The sequence below is a fragment of the Strigops habroptila genome, chromosome 3 (assembly GCF_004027225.2).
Source record: "Strigops habroptila isolate Jane chromosome 3, bStrHab1.2.pri, whole genome shotgun sequence".
NCBI lineage: Eukaryota > Metazoa > Chordata > Aves > Psittaciformes > Psittacidae > Strigops > Strigops habroptila.
The window spans coordinates 63,679,810-63,697,805 of record NC_044279.2 but is presented as its reverse complement, the minus strand read 5'-3'; the positions used below and the strand labels follow the sequence as shown (position 1 = coordinate 63,697,805).

At 40.0% G+C, this 17,996-nt stretch overlaps 1 protein-coding gene across 4 annotated transcripts in view; it reads left to right on the top strand.

The window, feature by feature from the left end:
* PTPRO (protein tyrosine phosphatase receptor type O) overlaps positions 1–17,996 on the top strand; it is a 156,012-nt gene that overhangs the window by 19,937 nt on the left and 118,079 nt on the right. Inside the window, exon 1 of one of the 4 annotated variants that reach the window (XM_030478718.1) lies at positions 16,770–16,935. The exons of the other annotated variants lie outside the window; for them this stretch is intronic. Coding sequence (XP_030334578.1) covers positions 16,810–16,935 — 126 coding nt within the window. The 5' untranslated portion in view covers positions 16,770–16,809. Of the gene's footprint in view, positions 1–16,769; positions 16,936–17,996 lie in introns of those variants that run through there. 4 annotated transcript variants of the gene reach the window in all.

Genomic DNA, 17,996 nt, shown 5'->3' with positions numbered 1-17,996 from the left:
CTTGAATACTGCGCTCTGTCTTAATTAGATAAAATAATCCTTCCTTTTTTGGGTAGTCCTCTAAATTAGTGACCAGGTTAACATCCTCAGGATCATGCTTTTGCAGTGTTTAATCCATACAAATTGTACAAACTGAAAGAAAAAGAGAAGAAACTGATCTCATATATGCAGCACAAGAGGCATTGCTTCAGTTTTAAATTCCTCTGGATTAATTTCCAGTTGTTCATTTCAAGAGGCAGCTCCCATAGGCATCAGTGGTTTCAGATCAGACTTCCTCCAGTTGAGCAGCTTCTGCGCTGTGCTTTTTGGGTATTTCTGCTCTGTAAAAGTGATGCCAATAGAGAGCTAACCAAGGAACATTAGCCTGACCCAATGCACTGCTGGCATAATGAACAGAGTATACTCAAACAAGGAGGAAAGATCTGGGACTGGCCCCCTATGCTGGTAGCAAGTACTCACTAGCCCTTTGGCTGGATGGGTCTTCAGTGCAATCAGGATACGTGATTACATCGCAGGTACTTGTGCCTAAACTGATTTTAATCTAATAGGGTCAGCTACTGTTCGCAGCAGAGCTGTGGTGATGTGGGCTTTAGCTGCTTAGTATGCAGCCGAGGTGCTATCTGCACTGAAACTGGTGTTTCCATGGCTCCATAGCTAGTGGGCATGGGGCCAAACTCCCTTCCACATGTGTAATTCTGTTAACTCAGTGGGTCCGCTCCCTTGAGGGAAAAACAGCGGAACTGTACTATGCAGCATAACCATATTAATATTGCTTGGCAATGCAGCGCAGCTGCATTTGCAACAGGAGCGTTGGAATCAGGTCCTTCCCTCACAGAGGGAGAAACAATTTTCTGGGACTTCTCCACTGCAGCTGAGGCCTGTGTCTGTGGTGAGATTTGATTTTACTCACATTAGCCATTAAGAAGATGTGTATAGCCTGGACTTGAGCTGTAGATTTTGCTGTATACTCAGTAGAGGGGGATGGATTATACATCCCAGATGTTTCATACAGGTGCTATGGTGTGATAACTTACCCTCCAGACCAGGTCATCTCCGTCCAGACAGCATTAATCCAACTTGCTCAGACCAGGTGCTCCAGTTTTGGATAGTTTCTGCTAGGGGTGAGATGAATCCAACAGCTTTGTACTGCCCTGGTGTCCTTTCCCTTATGGCTTGGGTTGTCCTGCTCTGGCTTTTCTTGCCCACATGACAGCACAGGCAAAGGGATTTGGGGGCAACAGATACCAAATAAAATTTGGTATCTGGAAATTTCTTGAATACTGAAATTCAAACGAAATTTCATTTAAAAGCTTTCTATAAATTAAGTAGAAAAATGAGGGGTACAGTTTTTTTTCTATTGGTGCATGGCAAGGGTTTTTGAGATTTTTTTCAGCTTCAAAACATCATGATATTTTGAGTACCGACAACAACTTTAAACTTTAATAGCACGATTGTTCTGAGGGGTTTGGTGCATGGTGTAGGAAGGATAGATGTCTGGAAACATTGTACATTCATTTTCTTCTCATTATTCAAGAAAAAAAAACTTTCAGCTAATGGGGAGAAGGGTTTTTAGTATTTTCTCAGTGCCAGGTCTTTCTCTGGTGGTGCTTATGTTTCTGCCCCCCTTAATACAAGAGGAAATACAGGGCAGTGTTCTGTATCAGCCTACAGCTGACATAGGATTTGCACAAAGTTCAGAGCTGATATTAGAAACTTTATCTGTAATATTTATTAGGCTTCACAGTGAAACCTGCCTGACCTCTGGTTCCACTATAATTTTGAAACTCCCATTAAGACTCTTTGGATGTTGTAACAGAAGTTCATATCTCTTAAATGCACCTTTTGGGCTGCATACGATTTTATGCTGCAAAAAGCAGAGGAATTTCAGTATCTCTTGTTCATGAAAGCTTCTGGGTAGTTTCAGTAGTTTTCGATGAAGTCATTTGGACTAAGGTTTTCAAAGTCCTGGAAGAAATTTAAAAGAACATTAATGGGAGATGAGTATTAAAGCACCAACCCTATGTTTTAAATCCAGAATTGGCTCCAATTGCTTTTGTAGAGTTAGGATTTCACCCTGAAGTCTTAGTGATGATGGCTGAAACCTAGTCAATCTTTCTTTTCTACATATTACAGGCTAAGCCAAGAAAGTTTGGATGAAATAAATACTTACTAGTGACTTTCCACATCATTTTTGTAGGGGTAGGCAAGACTTAGACCAACATTTTATTTGGCTGTTTTTCCATTTCAACAAGCACTTCTTCTCCAATTAGATGCAGAAATATTGAAAAAGCATGAGAGAAACAGTTCTCTGCCTAGTAGCAGAAACTGCCTGGAATCACGTAGAACCGCATTTCCAAAACGTCTGAACAGGCTTGCAAACTTTGGGTTGCTTATCTAACCTGTTAAAAAGATTGTCCGTTTTATATGATTAGCTTTTAATCTTGTGCATCCAGAAGCAAGGCTTTCTTATGCAGAAGAAAACAAGGCTGACAACCTGTATCTGGGATGTGTTCAAACTGTTTTGCATTGTTCACCTAGAAGTAAACACTTGTCAAGTGCCAAACACTTGATTCCCTTCTTCTCTCCAAAAACATTAAAATCTTTAATTACATGTTTTTTAAAAAAAATATAATTTGATTTTTAAAGAGCATACAAAGCTATTTGATTAGTCAACTCTGACTACAGAAAACATAACCCATGTTGGACTCTCAGTATCACAAGACAAATGCGTAAAGGCTTGGAGTACAGTCATAAGGTAATTTACTCCATTAGTCTCCAGCTTTTGGATCTCAACAAAACATTGAGGTTTCACAAAATATTTGTGCTGGTTATTGTATTATTGTCTGTAGACTCCTGTAGGTAAGGAAATTTCACTTACTTTGGCAAGGGGTTGATTGGATTTCTCTGAAATATTTGAACTGGTGTTATCCAGTTCATGAAAGGCATGCAGGAAGGGGCACAGAGGTCTCATGTTAAGCGGAAGGAGAAACAATAGCATCATTTCCTTCTGTTCTTAATCTGCTTATTAAAAATTACCCTAACTCATGTAACATTCACTTGTAAAACATCTTTCTTGCTCCTCGTAAGTTGATTCTCATGGTGTTATGGTGATTCCTTTATACAGAAGAAAAAAGGGGGTTGGGGAGAGGTTCTTTGACTGTTTGGGTATTTTATTTTATTTTGGGGTTTTGTTCATGTTTATCGTGTATTCTTTAAAAATAATGAGCATTCCTAAAATATTTGTGTTCACAACAGGCTACATACCTTTTTTCCTATTCTGTGACTTTGTTGCTATTGTTTTACAAAACACAGTTTTGAGACACAAACAAATTGCTACGCGCCAGTTGAAAGGCTGAAATTAGTCTTTGAAGTGCAGTGTGATATGGACTTGACAGCTCTTTGAAACAAACAAGGCTGGAAGTGTGGTTTGCAGAAATCCGCCTGGATGCATTCCATTTCTCATGCCTGGTTTTCAGGGAAGTGGGTCAGCAGATTGTGCCAGTGGATAAAATATGTGGATAGGTTTGTTTAGTTGCTTTGGTTTTGGGGATGGGACTGATCTGTGGCTCTTCTATCTCTTTTTGTCACAGGTAATTTTATTTTCTAGATTATTGGTTCAGGTGTCTTATTCCTTTTCAAATCAGAATAATTTACAAGCTTTTATTAGAAGAGAAGCTTTTATTAAAAGAGAAGGCTGTGTGGTGACCTCATAGCAGCCTTCCAGTATCTGAAGGGGGTCTACAAGGATGCTGGGGAGGGACTCTTCCTTAGGGACTGTAGTGGTAGGACAAGGGGTAATGGGTTCAAACTTAAACAGGGGAAGTTTAGATTAGATATAAGGAAGAAGTTCTTTACAGTGAGGATGGTGAAGCACTGGAATGGGTTGCCCAGGGAGGTTGTGGATGCTCCATCCCTGGCGGTGTTCAAGGCCAGGTTGGACAGAGCCTTGGGCCACATGGTTTAGGGCAAGGTGTCCCTGCCCATGGCAGGGGGATTGGAACTAGATGATCTTAAGGTCCTTTCCAACCCTTACGATTCTACGATTCTATGATTCTATGTAGTTGCATTTACCGTCTGTATTTCTGTGATTCGTAACATGATGTAAGAAGGGTGCATAAATAGCATGGGTAGTTAAAAAACAAAAGCTCATGCACTGCCTGATAATTAAACATATGTCAAGACCCATAAGCTGTGAAATTTTGTAAAGTAATGCCTGAATCCTATTGTAATATGATTTTAAACAATATTTCTTGAATAAACTGGGTGGCTAGGAAAGGTTTCTCTTTCTTCAAAACTGAATAATAACAGCAGTAAATGATAATAGTTAATACCCATGTGAATATTTCCATTTCACCTGCCAATCTCTCACTACTTTGCAGAAAAGAATAACGGGCTTTTCTCCCTGGGTTTAAAGGAGGGAGTTTGCTGTACTGTATACATACCTTACAGATGGTTATAATTTCTAGAGCCATCACTCAATTTAGCTTGATAATAACCTAGCCCATGGGAATCCTTCTCACTTATTGTTGCTCTTCCCTTTGTTAACATAAAAAAAATAAAGAACTGGGTAACTGACACCAAAGCCTAGTTTCTATGGAAAGGCAGAATTTCCTTCCTGCTTTATACCTCTGCCCTGGACCATCATTACATCTCTGCTCAGGCAGAGCTTTAGTTAGTTACCAGGCTAGTGAAAACTGGACTTTTCCTCAGTGTGTGCAGGTGAAACACTTCCCCTGACAGTCCCACCTTCACCTCCACTGAGGGGGCTGCTCAGGTTGCAGCCCCCTGATTTTAGGGATGAGCCTCACAGGCAGGCTTATTTACTGCCACAAGAAGGCAGCAACATTTGCTTTCCAGTGCCCTTGGAGCTGGATTCAGCAGTGACCTATAAAAGAGAACGTATGTCCACTTTCCGGTCCTTTGAAGCCATTTGTTCCTATTAGCGCAACTTTTTTGGCATCAACTTATTTTCACTCAATAGCTTAAGATCTTGTAAAAAATGCAGGGAAATTAATTCGGAAAAGACTATGCAAAAGAAATAAAGTATGCTAAGCCTGGGGAATTACTTTTTCATGGTTCAAATAAAAGCAGCCTCCTTCTCTTTTTTTCCTTTCTTTCTGCTTTTTATTTTGCTTTTATGACTGCAATTAGAAATCTTAGGCCCTCGTTTTTACTAAGCGTAAGAACAGCTTACATCTTTCACTGGCAAGTGCAGAGGTCTTAATGTGACTATATCTTCACCTTGCCAGAGAGGTATTAAGAGACCTGTGACAGATGTCCTAGTTCTACCAGAATGAAATTTTAAAGAGGATGCAAGTGAATATGGCATGGATATTGTAACTGCTTTGTGCCCCTTTTTTCCTTGCTTTTCTTTTTCTCTTTTTTCCTTCCCCTTGAAGTTCTTTTGTCACTTTCTTCAAAATCAATGGTTTTGTATTTAGCCAGGCAAGTTAGTGTCTGAAGCTCCTGATTTGTTCCAGATATAGGTGCTGATGTTAGTAAATACAAGCATAGCCAGGGACCAGCAACACTGCTTAAACTGAGATAATTCAGAACAATCAAGCACACACCTTGGGTCATAATATGAGTAATATATGGAGGTCCTATAGGGCCTCAGAGTAGATAATTGGCATTTCAAGACTGCTGATGTATTTAGAACATTTTATTGCATTGTAGAGCACCAACAAAGTTTGATTTTGGCTTCAGGACAGAGGCATCTGTGACTCCTGTTTTGCAAAAACCAAGCCCCGTCACTGTGAGGAACCATAGTGTAAGTAAGTCAGTGCCAAATGAATTTCATTTGCCTTGTGTTTACATGTTGAGTGGGTGAGAGCAAACATTTCGGCACCTTGGAATTCTTCTAGTTACTTGTCATTTAATGCTCTTATCAGACAAACTGTAAATAAGAGCATAATTAATTATTCTCTACTTACATGACAAGTTGCATATAAGTTCCATCCCCTTGGGAGTCAATTATTTACCTGATCGTGAGGAGAAATTACTGTAGGGTTATTTGGAGACTACTGAGAAGACGAACGTGAGTTTTGCATTCAGTTGTTTGTACATACTTTCCAATCCACTAGCTAGATTTTGCTGAAGACCCCACACAAAGAAGGAAGAATTTAGGAGACACTAGCTCTTACAATTGCAGCTGGCTCATTTTCACTTGCCTGAAAGAATCAACATATGGCAAATTCTTTATTCTTAACTGAATTTTCTGTATAAGAAAGCTGCCAAATTTATTGTTCTAGGGACAAAATCCCCGTGCCTAGTCAGACTGAAGATGCCACTGAAAGTAATGCCAACTCCACATGCTGCAGTTCTTTCCCAGAGGGTACTTTCTTGGGTTGAATCAAGTACTTTGTGTCCATCACAAGATCCTCTGCTTACTCCTGCTGTTACTAGTGGGAAATGAGTGCTCTCAGGGTCAGGGACTGCATCGTGTCAATCATGGTTTATATACGAAACATCATCTAATTTAGTTTTCCTCTCTAACAGTAGTAGAACTGCAGCCTGTCTTTTTCAATTCCTTTATTTTGGACTCTGCCTGGTTTCTGAAGTCCTAAAAAAAATATTTTAGGCATAAAACTGTGTCAAAAGTGTAGCTAGTGAGAAAATTCCTCCAGAAAGTGAGACACGAGAGGCATTAAGACATTTGCAAAAGAGGAAGGGAGGGAAGGGACTAATTAACATTTTGCTTTGTCATTTTCATGGCTTTGCCTTGAAATTTTGTGCATCTTCCAAATTTCAGAATAAAGATCTAATGCATGAATAGATTCAAAAGTTTTGTGGTTCCCAACACACACACTTTAATACTGGAGGGCGAGGGGGATCATAGTTTTGCCTCAATTCCTCTAGTAGTACTGTAAATTAGAAGTGATTATATAGAGACTGTAGAAACCTTAATTAGATGCCTCATTAATAACTACAGTTACATTTATAAATGTTTTAGGATGACCCAAGTGTTCAGTACGTAAACCTTTGTATAAAACTCTTCTCAAGTGAAGTTGGTGGGAGCATTACCACTGGCTTCACTATAGGTAAGATTTTATACTGTAGCTTTTTAGTATGCAGCCAACCTAATTCAAGGTTGTGTGACATAATGATTTTTCTTATCTTCCTCCAGCTGTTCTGTCTGTTTTGTAATTACCTACTGCTTCTCCAGGCACTGGAAACAAGATTGTACTTCTAATAGATATTGAATGATTTGAGGCTTTTCTTAATAGAATATAGACAGACGCTTAACATGTTAATAGTAAGCCGTGATCTGAAAACACTTTTTTTAAGAAATGCAGTCCACAGTTAAATCTCTTGAAGTGTTTCCATTTCGATCAACTGGGCTTCATCTAAAAAGAAATCTTGCAAAGACTAAGACTGGCTCTTTACTGGAATTGTCATTTTGGTTTTTATTTATCTTAATGATATCAAATGTACATTTCTTGCCATCCAAATACAACCATCTTTAATATTTGGATGACAGAAAGAGGCACTGACTTCTCATCTTCTCACCCTTTGCATCTTCTTTAACAAGGTGTTACATAGGAGCACAGGTTCAGCATTTTATCCACCTAAATCATGCAGTTTAATTGTGGGATTTCCCTACATCTTTCCTGAAAAAAGCTAATTTTTTCAGGTCGTTAACCTAATGCAAGGAAGCTAGCTAGCTCTGGTCTGTTGTTCAGCTTAGTAAGTAAGCAGTATGATGGTCTTTTCTAGACAAGAGGGCTCTTTTGAACTTAATATAAGGATGCTTTGGAGCTATTCCTTGGAAGATCCCCCAGAATGTGAAAAACAGCACAGGCTGGGAGGGTGAAGAGGCGTAGTGGAGTTTGATCTGTACTCTAGAATGAATACGTGGTAGACAATATGCAGTAGGAAACAGTGTACAGAAACAATTTTATGTGGCTTTCTGTCTGGAGAAATTTCTCTTTGCTTATTTCAATAGTATTGTAAATATCACACTTACCAAAAAAACCAAAAACCCTAACCAAAAAACCCCAATCTACAAATCTACAAATCTGAATACTGCTTGAAAGGGAAGAGGTAAATTAAGTACAAGAAACACTTTACAGAATAGAAATAGGCTAAAGAAAAGCAGCTTAATTCAGTAAGCAATTGCCCAAAGCCAGTTTTAACCATGAAGAAGTTTGTCAGTTCAGCTTAAAATAAAATCTGGGTGAGGAAAAAAACCCCCAAACAGGAGTTAAACGGTTTAGCTTTCCAGAGCGAGGAGAGAGCTGTGAGACTGCAGCAAACCAGCATGTTTGCACACCACCGGATAGCAGGAAGCGGCCAGAATAGCATTTCTCTTTTACCTGCATGCCAGGGCATGATCCTGACTACAGCTTTAGAGGTTTATAGGAAAAAGGTCCTCAAATCTCATTGCAATTCAATTACATTTGGCTGTCTAATTTCCTCCTCTGCAAATCTCAATTTATATGAAGCTCACAGTCAGAGAGGGCCAAAAGCAACATCTCTGAGGTAACAGCACTGTGTTCAGCATGCTGTACTCTGTGCCCAGAAGTTCACTCTAAGAGCAATTGTGGTTTAAGCTGACAGTACCAACAGGGATGTGACAACAGGCTTCATTATTATTTAAGGCTGTGACTTTAATAGTAATTTCCATAAAACAAAATTTTGCAAGAGGGAAAATAATGTTTTACACAGGAAAAGGAATGCCACTGAATGAAAATGCTAAATTCCTGTTAGCGCTTTGGCAGCAAAAGGACATCTTGGAAGCTTCAAAGTTCTCTGTTATTGTATAAGAATTTGCATAAATCTCTCATCCCAGAAATGAAAATATCAAATGCCTCGAGCCACAAAATACTCTGTGTGTTTCTGATTTCACTGTGACAAAGAACCATTGGAAATCTCAAGGAGATGAGTGGTGGCTGGGGATTCTACTCTGATTTCCCTTAGAAGTTGGCACAGCATAGGTGTAAAATGGCTTCAGATGAAACAAACCCTGGTGAATGAGGTATCTTCAAACCACAGTCTTGTGATGTAGATGAGAATTTCACCAATGTTCAAAAGCAAATTTTATGACTTGTCTTTTTCTATGGATTAGCTCATGGACTCTTTGACCTTCGCTCTCATACTTCAGGGACTGATTACTCCCATTCTCTTTGCCCTGCAGTTGGCTCTTCTGTTGAGTTACACTGATTTGTCCTTTTTCAGTCCACTAAATGGCCTTCAGCTTCTTGTGAAGGTCAGGAATATGAAGAGGATTGCAATAAAATCGCATTGTTCGAAAACATGCTTTTTTATTAGCATTAAATCTTGGAGCAGCCGCTAAGAGGAAAGGATCATAAACATTATTGGGCACTTTTAATCACAGCAAATGACAGTTCCAGGTTGTATTATTCTGTTCTTCTCTATATTCAGCATGAGTCTTTCTGGAGTAAAACTACAATATTAAGTCCTATCGATATAGTCTTATCTGAAATCATATGCCTATGAAAGCCAAATCCTGTTTGCTTTCAAATCTAGATAGACCTATCAACATCAATAGAAATATCAAGCAAGTTAAGTGAAAGGAATGCGACACTTGCTTTTTTTGGCATGAAGTGAACAATGCAAATGACTGTAATTTACAGTTTGTAAATATTCATGAGGAAAAGCTTATATTCTGTGACATACTAAAACTGGGTTGTTTTGTTGAATTTTTGCACCACACTCTGGGAAATTCAGGTAAAGTGAGAATAAAAAAGTAAAAATAAACCCAACGAAAATGGTTTTATCTGTGACTTGTCTCAGCATGGCATCTGTTCGCATTCCTTGGGTCAGAGCCTGGGGTTTAAACACTAACTTGATTCGTGTTTAAACTGCTGAAGTGACAAGCCTGGACTCCAGTTCTACTGACCCAGTTCTCTCATTGGAAAATCTCCCTCCTCTGCAGAACGAGTGATGTGTCTGCGGCAGGGCAAGCCTGTGCTCTGTTCCTTACGTGATCAGAATTAGCTAGTATTTTTTCTATATTTTAATTTTCAAGCCACTTATGGAGCTTTTTTTTTTTTCTGCTTCTCTGCCACATGCATTTATCTTTAGACTGACTGACTCACTCCTCAGCATCACTAGTACTTACCTGCTGCTTCACACACTGATTTCTCATCCACAAAACCAAAACAAAGCTTGGTGAAGTTTCAAATGAAGTCTAAGCAGGAAGCTGAAAATTAACAGCTATGTGCCTAGCCTGGGCTATGAGATGTGCAAGGAGAATTGACTCCTAAGTCATTGCTAAGAAGGACTGGTCCAATAGTGTCTTGGTTGATCTGCTCCCTGATTGATGTGTGAATACTGACACTTTGGGCACAGCAATTACCCAGCCAATGCCCCCTAATACACAGCAGTAGTTGCATGTCTGTATGGGATATTTGCACCCCATTGCAGGGATTTTGCTACATTATTGTGTTTTCTCTTCTAAAGGTAAACAACCTCAGATGCAGGTACAACAACCTGGACACAAATGACTGGGTCACCTACTTTTGTGTGTCATGTGGAGTAGGATCGCATCACACCTGCACTACTGCCAGAAGTACCAATGTGCAGAAGTACCAGTCTTGGTCCCCACCTTGGCTTCCTCCAAGCAATACTTTATTACATGTTAATGACCTTTTCAAAATGGAAAGTTTGATAGTTTTACAGAGGATACTCATTGAGAAATGGAAGCAGAGTTGGTGGCTTGACCATGTTGAATATAATTCTGTTTCCTTGTAGTGAGAGGGTACCTTTTTCACAGAGAAAAGGGGCTTAACAATATTTAATAACTTGCAAATTCATCTGTTTAAAGGAGTATTTTAGAAAAGACCTGCTTGCAATTTATCAGAACTTTTTCCATATCTTCATGAAAAACATTCTGAAGGGCAGCTATAGGGAATAAAAAGTATTTTTTAGGAAAAAAAAAAAAAGGAAAAGCCAAGTGATTAGGAAGAAGAGCTCTTATCTAATCATGCCCACCTCTGCAGAGCGTGGGCACTGCTTCTTACAAATGATCTGCTTCTGACAAACCTCTGCTGCCAAAATATCTGCAAGCTTTTGGGTCTTTTATTCCCAGATGTTGGATTTCCTCAGGTGTCCCCAACCTGCTCCCCAACTGCCCAGTTATTCTGCAGCCCTGCAAATCGTGCAAGCTATGCCACATCCCTGCTGCCCACCGCCCTGGCATTAGCACTGAATCAGTGAGGGGGGAGAGCTGGAGTTTTATAATCTAATTATGGAATTTGGTGAGAACCCACTGTGAACTTCCCTCCTATAAATCATCAGTAATGCGACCACTGGCTTGGTGCAGTCAGGATTTAAATTCATGTTCTCAGTGTTTGCAGGGTGGTTAGTTAAAATGACTTGCTCTTTGTTAGATCTTGGCTTTCAGCAGTAACTTATGTAGAGCCCTGGAGGTAGGGACAGCTTTAGGAACTGGTGATGTAGCTGACAATCGTAACAAGATGATCTACAAATGAGAAACATTTTTCATTTCTCAGCAATCATTATATTTTGAGGAAATCAGCAAGAGGTTTGACTAACAAGGGAGAAGGACTGAGAGAAAATTTTTCTTGGATATACCAAGAAATCCTACTTGGATAGGCTGGCTTTGGCATTATCTGTTGGTTTCATTCATTTTATATATTTATGGGGCTGACCAGGTCTACTTTACTTGTTAAGTGTAGGTCCAAGTCTATTAAAGCCCAACTTCATTCACTCTGTTTATTTGCTTATGCAGAAGCATAAAGTTAGGAGGGACCTGGGCTCACTGAAAGTGGAGAGAAAAAAAACATCCCGTGCTACAACTTGAGCCACAGCTGCCAACTACGTGGTGTGGGCAAACTGGCCCATGAGTAAAGGTGTAAAGGAAGACAAGCACTGCCTCACGAAGGAGGCATTTTTTTGAATGGCAGGTTCACATCCTCTGGGCTAAGTGAAAGCAGACCTTGCTTTTCCCCTTCTCATCAGTTGGTCCTGATCTTCCTCTGCCAGACAGGGGGAAGTCAGAGAGTACTACAGTGAGCCGGGAGACTGTCTTCAGAGCTATGGTGAGATCCAGCAAACAGTTCTTCTGTTTCAAATTGTAGGATTCTTAATATGTTAAATTTAAACGTCGCCTGCTGTCTTCCATTGACCTCACAGATTATGGTTACAAATCTAAAGATACTCTCGTAGTTCTTGTCCCCATTGGCAAAATCTAATTGTGGAATTTCTTAGGGGAAATGGCACTGGGAAGGTGGCCAGGAAAGAAACTGAATCTTCATGCTAGTCCTAAGCTAAAACCTGCTGAAGTACATAAGAGCTCTCTATGGAGTCAAATGTGTTCAGTCAGGAAATGTAAGTGCATTTGTACACACAGAAGCACAAAAAGAGGTGAACAATCTGCTTGTGTCAGCTTTGCTCTTTCAGAGATATACACACATGGCATTTGCAATGGTTCCTTCCTCCCCCCCCTGCCCCTTTTTTTCTTTTCTCTTTAACAAGAATATATGCCCTAGGGGTGATACAAAGAAAAAAGTTTTTTATCTGGAATTTTTTGTTATGGGTTCATTCTCCCGCTCATTAAAAAACTCACTGAAATGTGAAATTTTTCAGCCACCTCATTTCATTTATCTGTGAGCATCTAGACTCCACGCTGAGGTCATTAGTATCTCAGGTGTATTACCTCACCTCAGTCTGTTGCTATGGAAATGGCTCCAAGCATCTTCAGCGCCTTGGCTGTATACTAACCATGCATCTTGGCAAGGCAGACAGCAAGGCAGTACAAGGGAGTAAACTTCAGTTTTAAAACATACTGATACAAATTTAAATATTTACAGGTATATCAAATTCTTTACCTGGCTCCTAAATCCATCCATAGTTGGTGGTGATTTAATGCAGATGTATTTACTTCTTTCCTGCCTGATTTGTGTCCCTTACATTTGTGTAAAAGTGATTTCTGAAGGAAAGGAATGACCTATATAGAAAATAACAATTGTATATTAAAAAAAAAGTTGTTTTCCTGCTATTTGTCTTTCAGATTTCTAGGTATTCCTATGCATGGATTCAGGCAATATGGCTATACAAGCACTGCATCTAATATACTACTGTATTTAATAATTAATCAAGCTGCAGATAGCGTCTTCTTCTCTCTGACATTACCGGTTTGTGTTGTTCTTTTCATACTACACTGGTAATTATTGAATGGCTTAAACATAGTTACTCTTCCATGCTGTCTTGCGCCTTTCATTTAAGGATCTTCAAGAGCTTTATGTAAGTTAAGACTGAATTAAGCTGCTCTTACCTCTCTGAGGGAATATAGAAGAGTTGTCACAATATTCTCTCTGTTCCAGCTGCAGGCTATAGCTGCTGACTCTGTGGCTTGCAGCAATAACCCTTGGCTTGAAGGGGTGTGGAACATTTTATTTGTGTGGACTATCTGAGTGGTGCTGTGCCCCTATGACAGCTAGGAAAGGTGACAGACCAACACAACCAATGATCCTAGGCTGCCAAGTGTCCTCTGGAGAACTATTTGCTACTGCATTCAGATTAAAGGCAGCCATGAGGGCTGATCTTAAATTTCTTGAAGGCTGAAGTGCTCTCCTTTCCTTCACAAGCTTCAGGGTTGGGGAAGCCTAAAGGTGAAATAAAACACAGAATGCATTTGTGGGGTTTTTTGTTCCCCATCACTCATTCCTCACTTTAACCGTGAGGTAGAATTCTTCTAGTTAACCCAATGGTGAAAGTTTTAGATATTTTTACTAGAGAAAATCAGCCAACTCTTGAATGTGGGAAGGAAGCTAGGGTTCTAGGGCATTAGCAGAAGTACCTCCTCTGTGGGAGATGCGCAGTAAGTGTCCACTACCTGTGTACTGACTTTGCCTTTCTGCTCCCACAGTGTTCTCTGTTGCCACTAAAACTTTGAAACCTTTTTTATTTAATTTATTTTTTTCTTTATTTTTTTTCTTCCCTGTAGAATGTCTTTCAGAAAACCCAGGATCATACAGTGAGCAAAACTTATGTTTTTAATCTACCCGATTCGAGATGCGCAGAGAGCAGTCCCCCTGTCATTCCCTGCTCATTTTATTGTGCTGTAAGCTTATAAACTTCTGTTTGGTATAGTACTCTGGAGACTTGCTAGCAGCCAGCTAATAATTTCTGTAATCCTATCTCCCAGACTCAGGAGTGTGGGCTATATTCTGTTTCTGCCCTTCTCTCAGAACATAATCACTTTGAATGGGGTTGGACAGATGTAATAGACAAATTTCATCTGCGCAGTTCAACAAACCTTGCAGGGTGGTTCTATTATGAAACCTATGTCTCAGTGGTCATCATCAGGTTGAATTAGTACAATGAAGAGTTTCCTTGTACACCTGCCTGGCTGTTGGTGTAGGTAATTGGCCCATCAGATCAGCAGGCTGACTCCAGCAGTTGCCATGCAGCCTGAAATGATATAACCTCCCCTAGAACAAAGGTCTGTTTGATACCATAGCTGGCAGAGTGGGAGAGTTCACAGGATTTCTTTCTGACCCTTGTTAGCGATAGACTTAGGCTTTGAAGCTGTGAGGTTTGAAGTTGTGAGGTTTGATTACCTCATTTCCCCCACCCCCCACTTCATGCATCTAACACACTCATGCTTTTCCCCTGATTCTCTCAGGCATAATTGGCTCAGAGAGGGATGGTAAGGATGAAGGGGCAGCAGTAACACAGAATATCTTTCCTTCTCAATATCGAGTCTCAATCTTGCTGTTATCCAAGTATATATTTTATGCTTGCACTTGAAAGAGAAGACTTCTTCAAGCTCTAAAATTCCCTATAGAAAGAAATGCTGGGGTTTCTTAGTGCATTCTCTTTCATTTATCTTTTTTAAGATGTGCAGAAATGGAACTGTTGGTGAGATCCTCGCCTGATAGCGGCTGGCAGTACTCTGCTGACTTTGAAGAGTCTCTGCCAAGTTACACCCAATACGAACAGGCTCATTTTGGAAGGAACTGTGCAAACAAATTGTCATGGAGTGAGATGTCGAAGTTTGTGATGATACAGAATGTTGCACTTAATATTTAGCAACGGAGTTTGGCTTGGTTTTTGGTGTTCTTGCTGAGTATGACATCTGGTATGATGGAAACTTATATCCATTTTATAAAGTTTAAGAAAAAATATTCTCAAATTAATTCTGGTGGCAGCTGCCTTAAGTTCCTGATTTGATTGGTGGGATGCATAATTTTTACTGGGATTGTAAATAGAAGGCATTGTATCGTGCTTATTGCCATTGGTTGAGCTATACATGGCTGCAAAGGACAGTTAACCTGTATCACCCCCCAAGGAAGGCGGGGGGAAGAAGCAGTGTCTGCTTGCAAAACGCTGACTGTAAAGCCCTTATCTGCAAACATTTGTTAAAGACCAGACCTAAGCATTAATAGGAATTCTATGAAGAAGCATACTCTTCCTGGAGCATGTCTTTCACTGCCAGCATGTTGCAGTGAGTGAAAATGGCAGGCAGTGGTGAAGGAGAGAATTGCCAGGACTGGAGGAGAGCTTTTGTTTGTTGCTGAAATGCAGCTTGGGAGAAAATTCTCAGGAGTCTGGCACTAAAATCTGTGGACACCAGGGAGTCATGACTTCTTCCACTAACTTTTTTGTGGATGTATAAGCATGCAACTCTTCCAAATAATAGAAATTTTGGCTAGTAGCAGTAATAGAGACATGGAGCCCAAGCAAAGAAGAGCATCGCCTTCCAGTGCCTGTGCCTTTATAGTTGCTTCATAGAGCTTTAAATAACTCTATTAAGAACTTACAGGAGACTGTCATGCCAAGCTCCTGCTGATCCTGTTGTCAGTGGAGCTATACATTGTACGAAATGATGGGCAGTCTTTTTCACAAAAAGCTCTTCTATAGGCATATTCTATTTACAGACATCACTGAAAAGAATGTACATTTAGAACAGACTAGAATGAGAAAGGAACAGAGTTTGCTGGTAGGTATTCATGAAGCCTGTGAATTACTGGTTTTACTGACAAAAGACATTAAGAAGTGGCAACTGACTTTGGGCACATTAATTTTGGACCCTCAAACAGAGATGAGTTAAAAGCTAGTGACATGAAAGGATTAGGCACTGACATTTTTTTCTGTCTGTTTATAGCTTGGTATATGCTTGCCACTTTCCAGTTGTATTGGTCTATTCCACACAAACTTGCATCTTAGGAAAGCTCAGTGTAAAAGAGAAAATGGCAGATTGAATACGCTGTCTCCAACCTCAAACGCCTTAGAAATGGATCCACCTGATTCTATTTTTATTTCTATGTTTAAAGTGTGTCATACTTACTTATAGAACTGTACTGTATTTTCCTTCTTTGTTTTGACACAGAAGAAAAGCCAAGATCTAAACAAGAGTTTAAGGAAGGTTTGTAAAGTCCCTTCTTCACAACCACTGTAAATTTCAATTATAGAAATGTAGTCAGATCAAGCTCAGGGCCATTAATTTCCTTCAGCTGTCAGTTTTGCAGTGTTTTGTTAAAGCTTAAGAGGGATGAAGAATGCATCAATTTTTTAAGAACTCTGTATAAACCACTAGTGTATCAGTTCTGATACTGTGGGGTTGATTTTTTTTACATTAAAATTTTCATTGAAGACAGGAGGACACAGAACTCAGAATCAGGCCCATAGCCAGAAATATGTGAGAACTTAAAAGCCAAGCAGAATAATTGGATCTCTGCTAACAAACTGACAGAAACTGTCATAGATAATCAGATTAACATGGCAGAAAGCCCTGAAAACAGTGACAAAGTAATGTTCATTTCTTACCCACAGGAAACTTTGACTTTAACAAGCCAAAGAACAGGCTAGCTGTGCAAAATGTCATTATCAAAGCCAAAGTGGTGTTTGCTGTCACATCTATATCTCTCTCTTCAACCTTTTGAAGAACTAGAATACCTACAAGTGCTTTCCAGAGGAACCTCATTATTCATCCCTGTGCCCAAGGTGGGTGCTGCATGTCTTTCCTAATGCCGCCCTTCACGGCCACATTTGCCTCCTTAGAGGCCACTCTCATTTTGCAGAGGAGCTGGCATGCTGTGGTCACAGCAAAGCTGGACCACAGTGGAAGGCAGTGGACATCTGAATATCTCCTTGGAGTGGTGTATCCTGAAGTAACTATAAAAAGTTGCAAGTGTTTATTGAGTATTTTTAGCATGGCTGAGCATGTCAGAAAAGCGTTCTCCCAGAGCTGTGGTCTGCTGAGAAGATATGTATGAAGACTTTCATGACCTATTTGATTGGGCCTTTCATTGTAAAAATTAAGATAAGCTAGGGAAGAAGAAAAGGGTAAAAATGCAGCAAAAAAGACAAACATAAGCCTATGTCCAAATCCTTCCCCTTCAGATATCCAATATAGTGATAGCAAAATCCTAATTCTCCAAATGTGTATTTGGGGGCTTTTAATGTGTGAAGAGACTTCTTATTTTTAAGCCTGGGTTTTGTGGAAACATGTGTTCAGTTTCCTCAAACTGCATCTGTTGTCTTAGGCAAATCACTTTAATCTTTCCCTCCCTCAAATCTCTATGGTGTAGCACAGATAGATTAGGTTTACTGCAGATATCCAAATTATCAACGGCACAAACTCTCCAGGAAAAGACTCCTTTGATCCTGCAGTAAGAAGAGCCCTACTGAACCTAATGAGACTGAGCATGCAGGATAAGTGCTTCTGGAGGTATAATAAAGCTACTGGTGAGGTGGGAGGGAGAGTAATTTTTCCTCTGCACCTAGATTGCATTTTGCTGGTGGAGGGGGAAATCCAAGCGGATCCAGGTTTGTGTCTATGAAATGCCAGTACATTTTTTGTCAGGCTGCTTATGTATGCATCCTGCTGTCCCTGTGCTCCTCGCGTGTATATAAGCCATTCTCCTCCAGTGACCCTGCAATAAGTAATTACCTCTCCTCCACGTTGTTTAATCATGATAGTATTTTACATGGCACAGCTGTGTTGCTGTGTTGCACTTGCTGCTGCTGGAATTAAATGCGCCTTATGGCTTTCACCTCAAAAA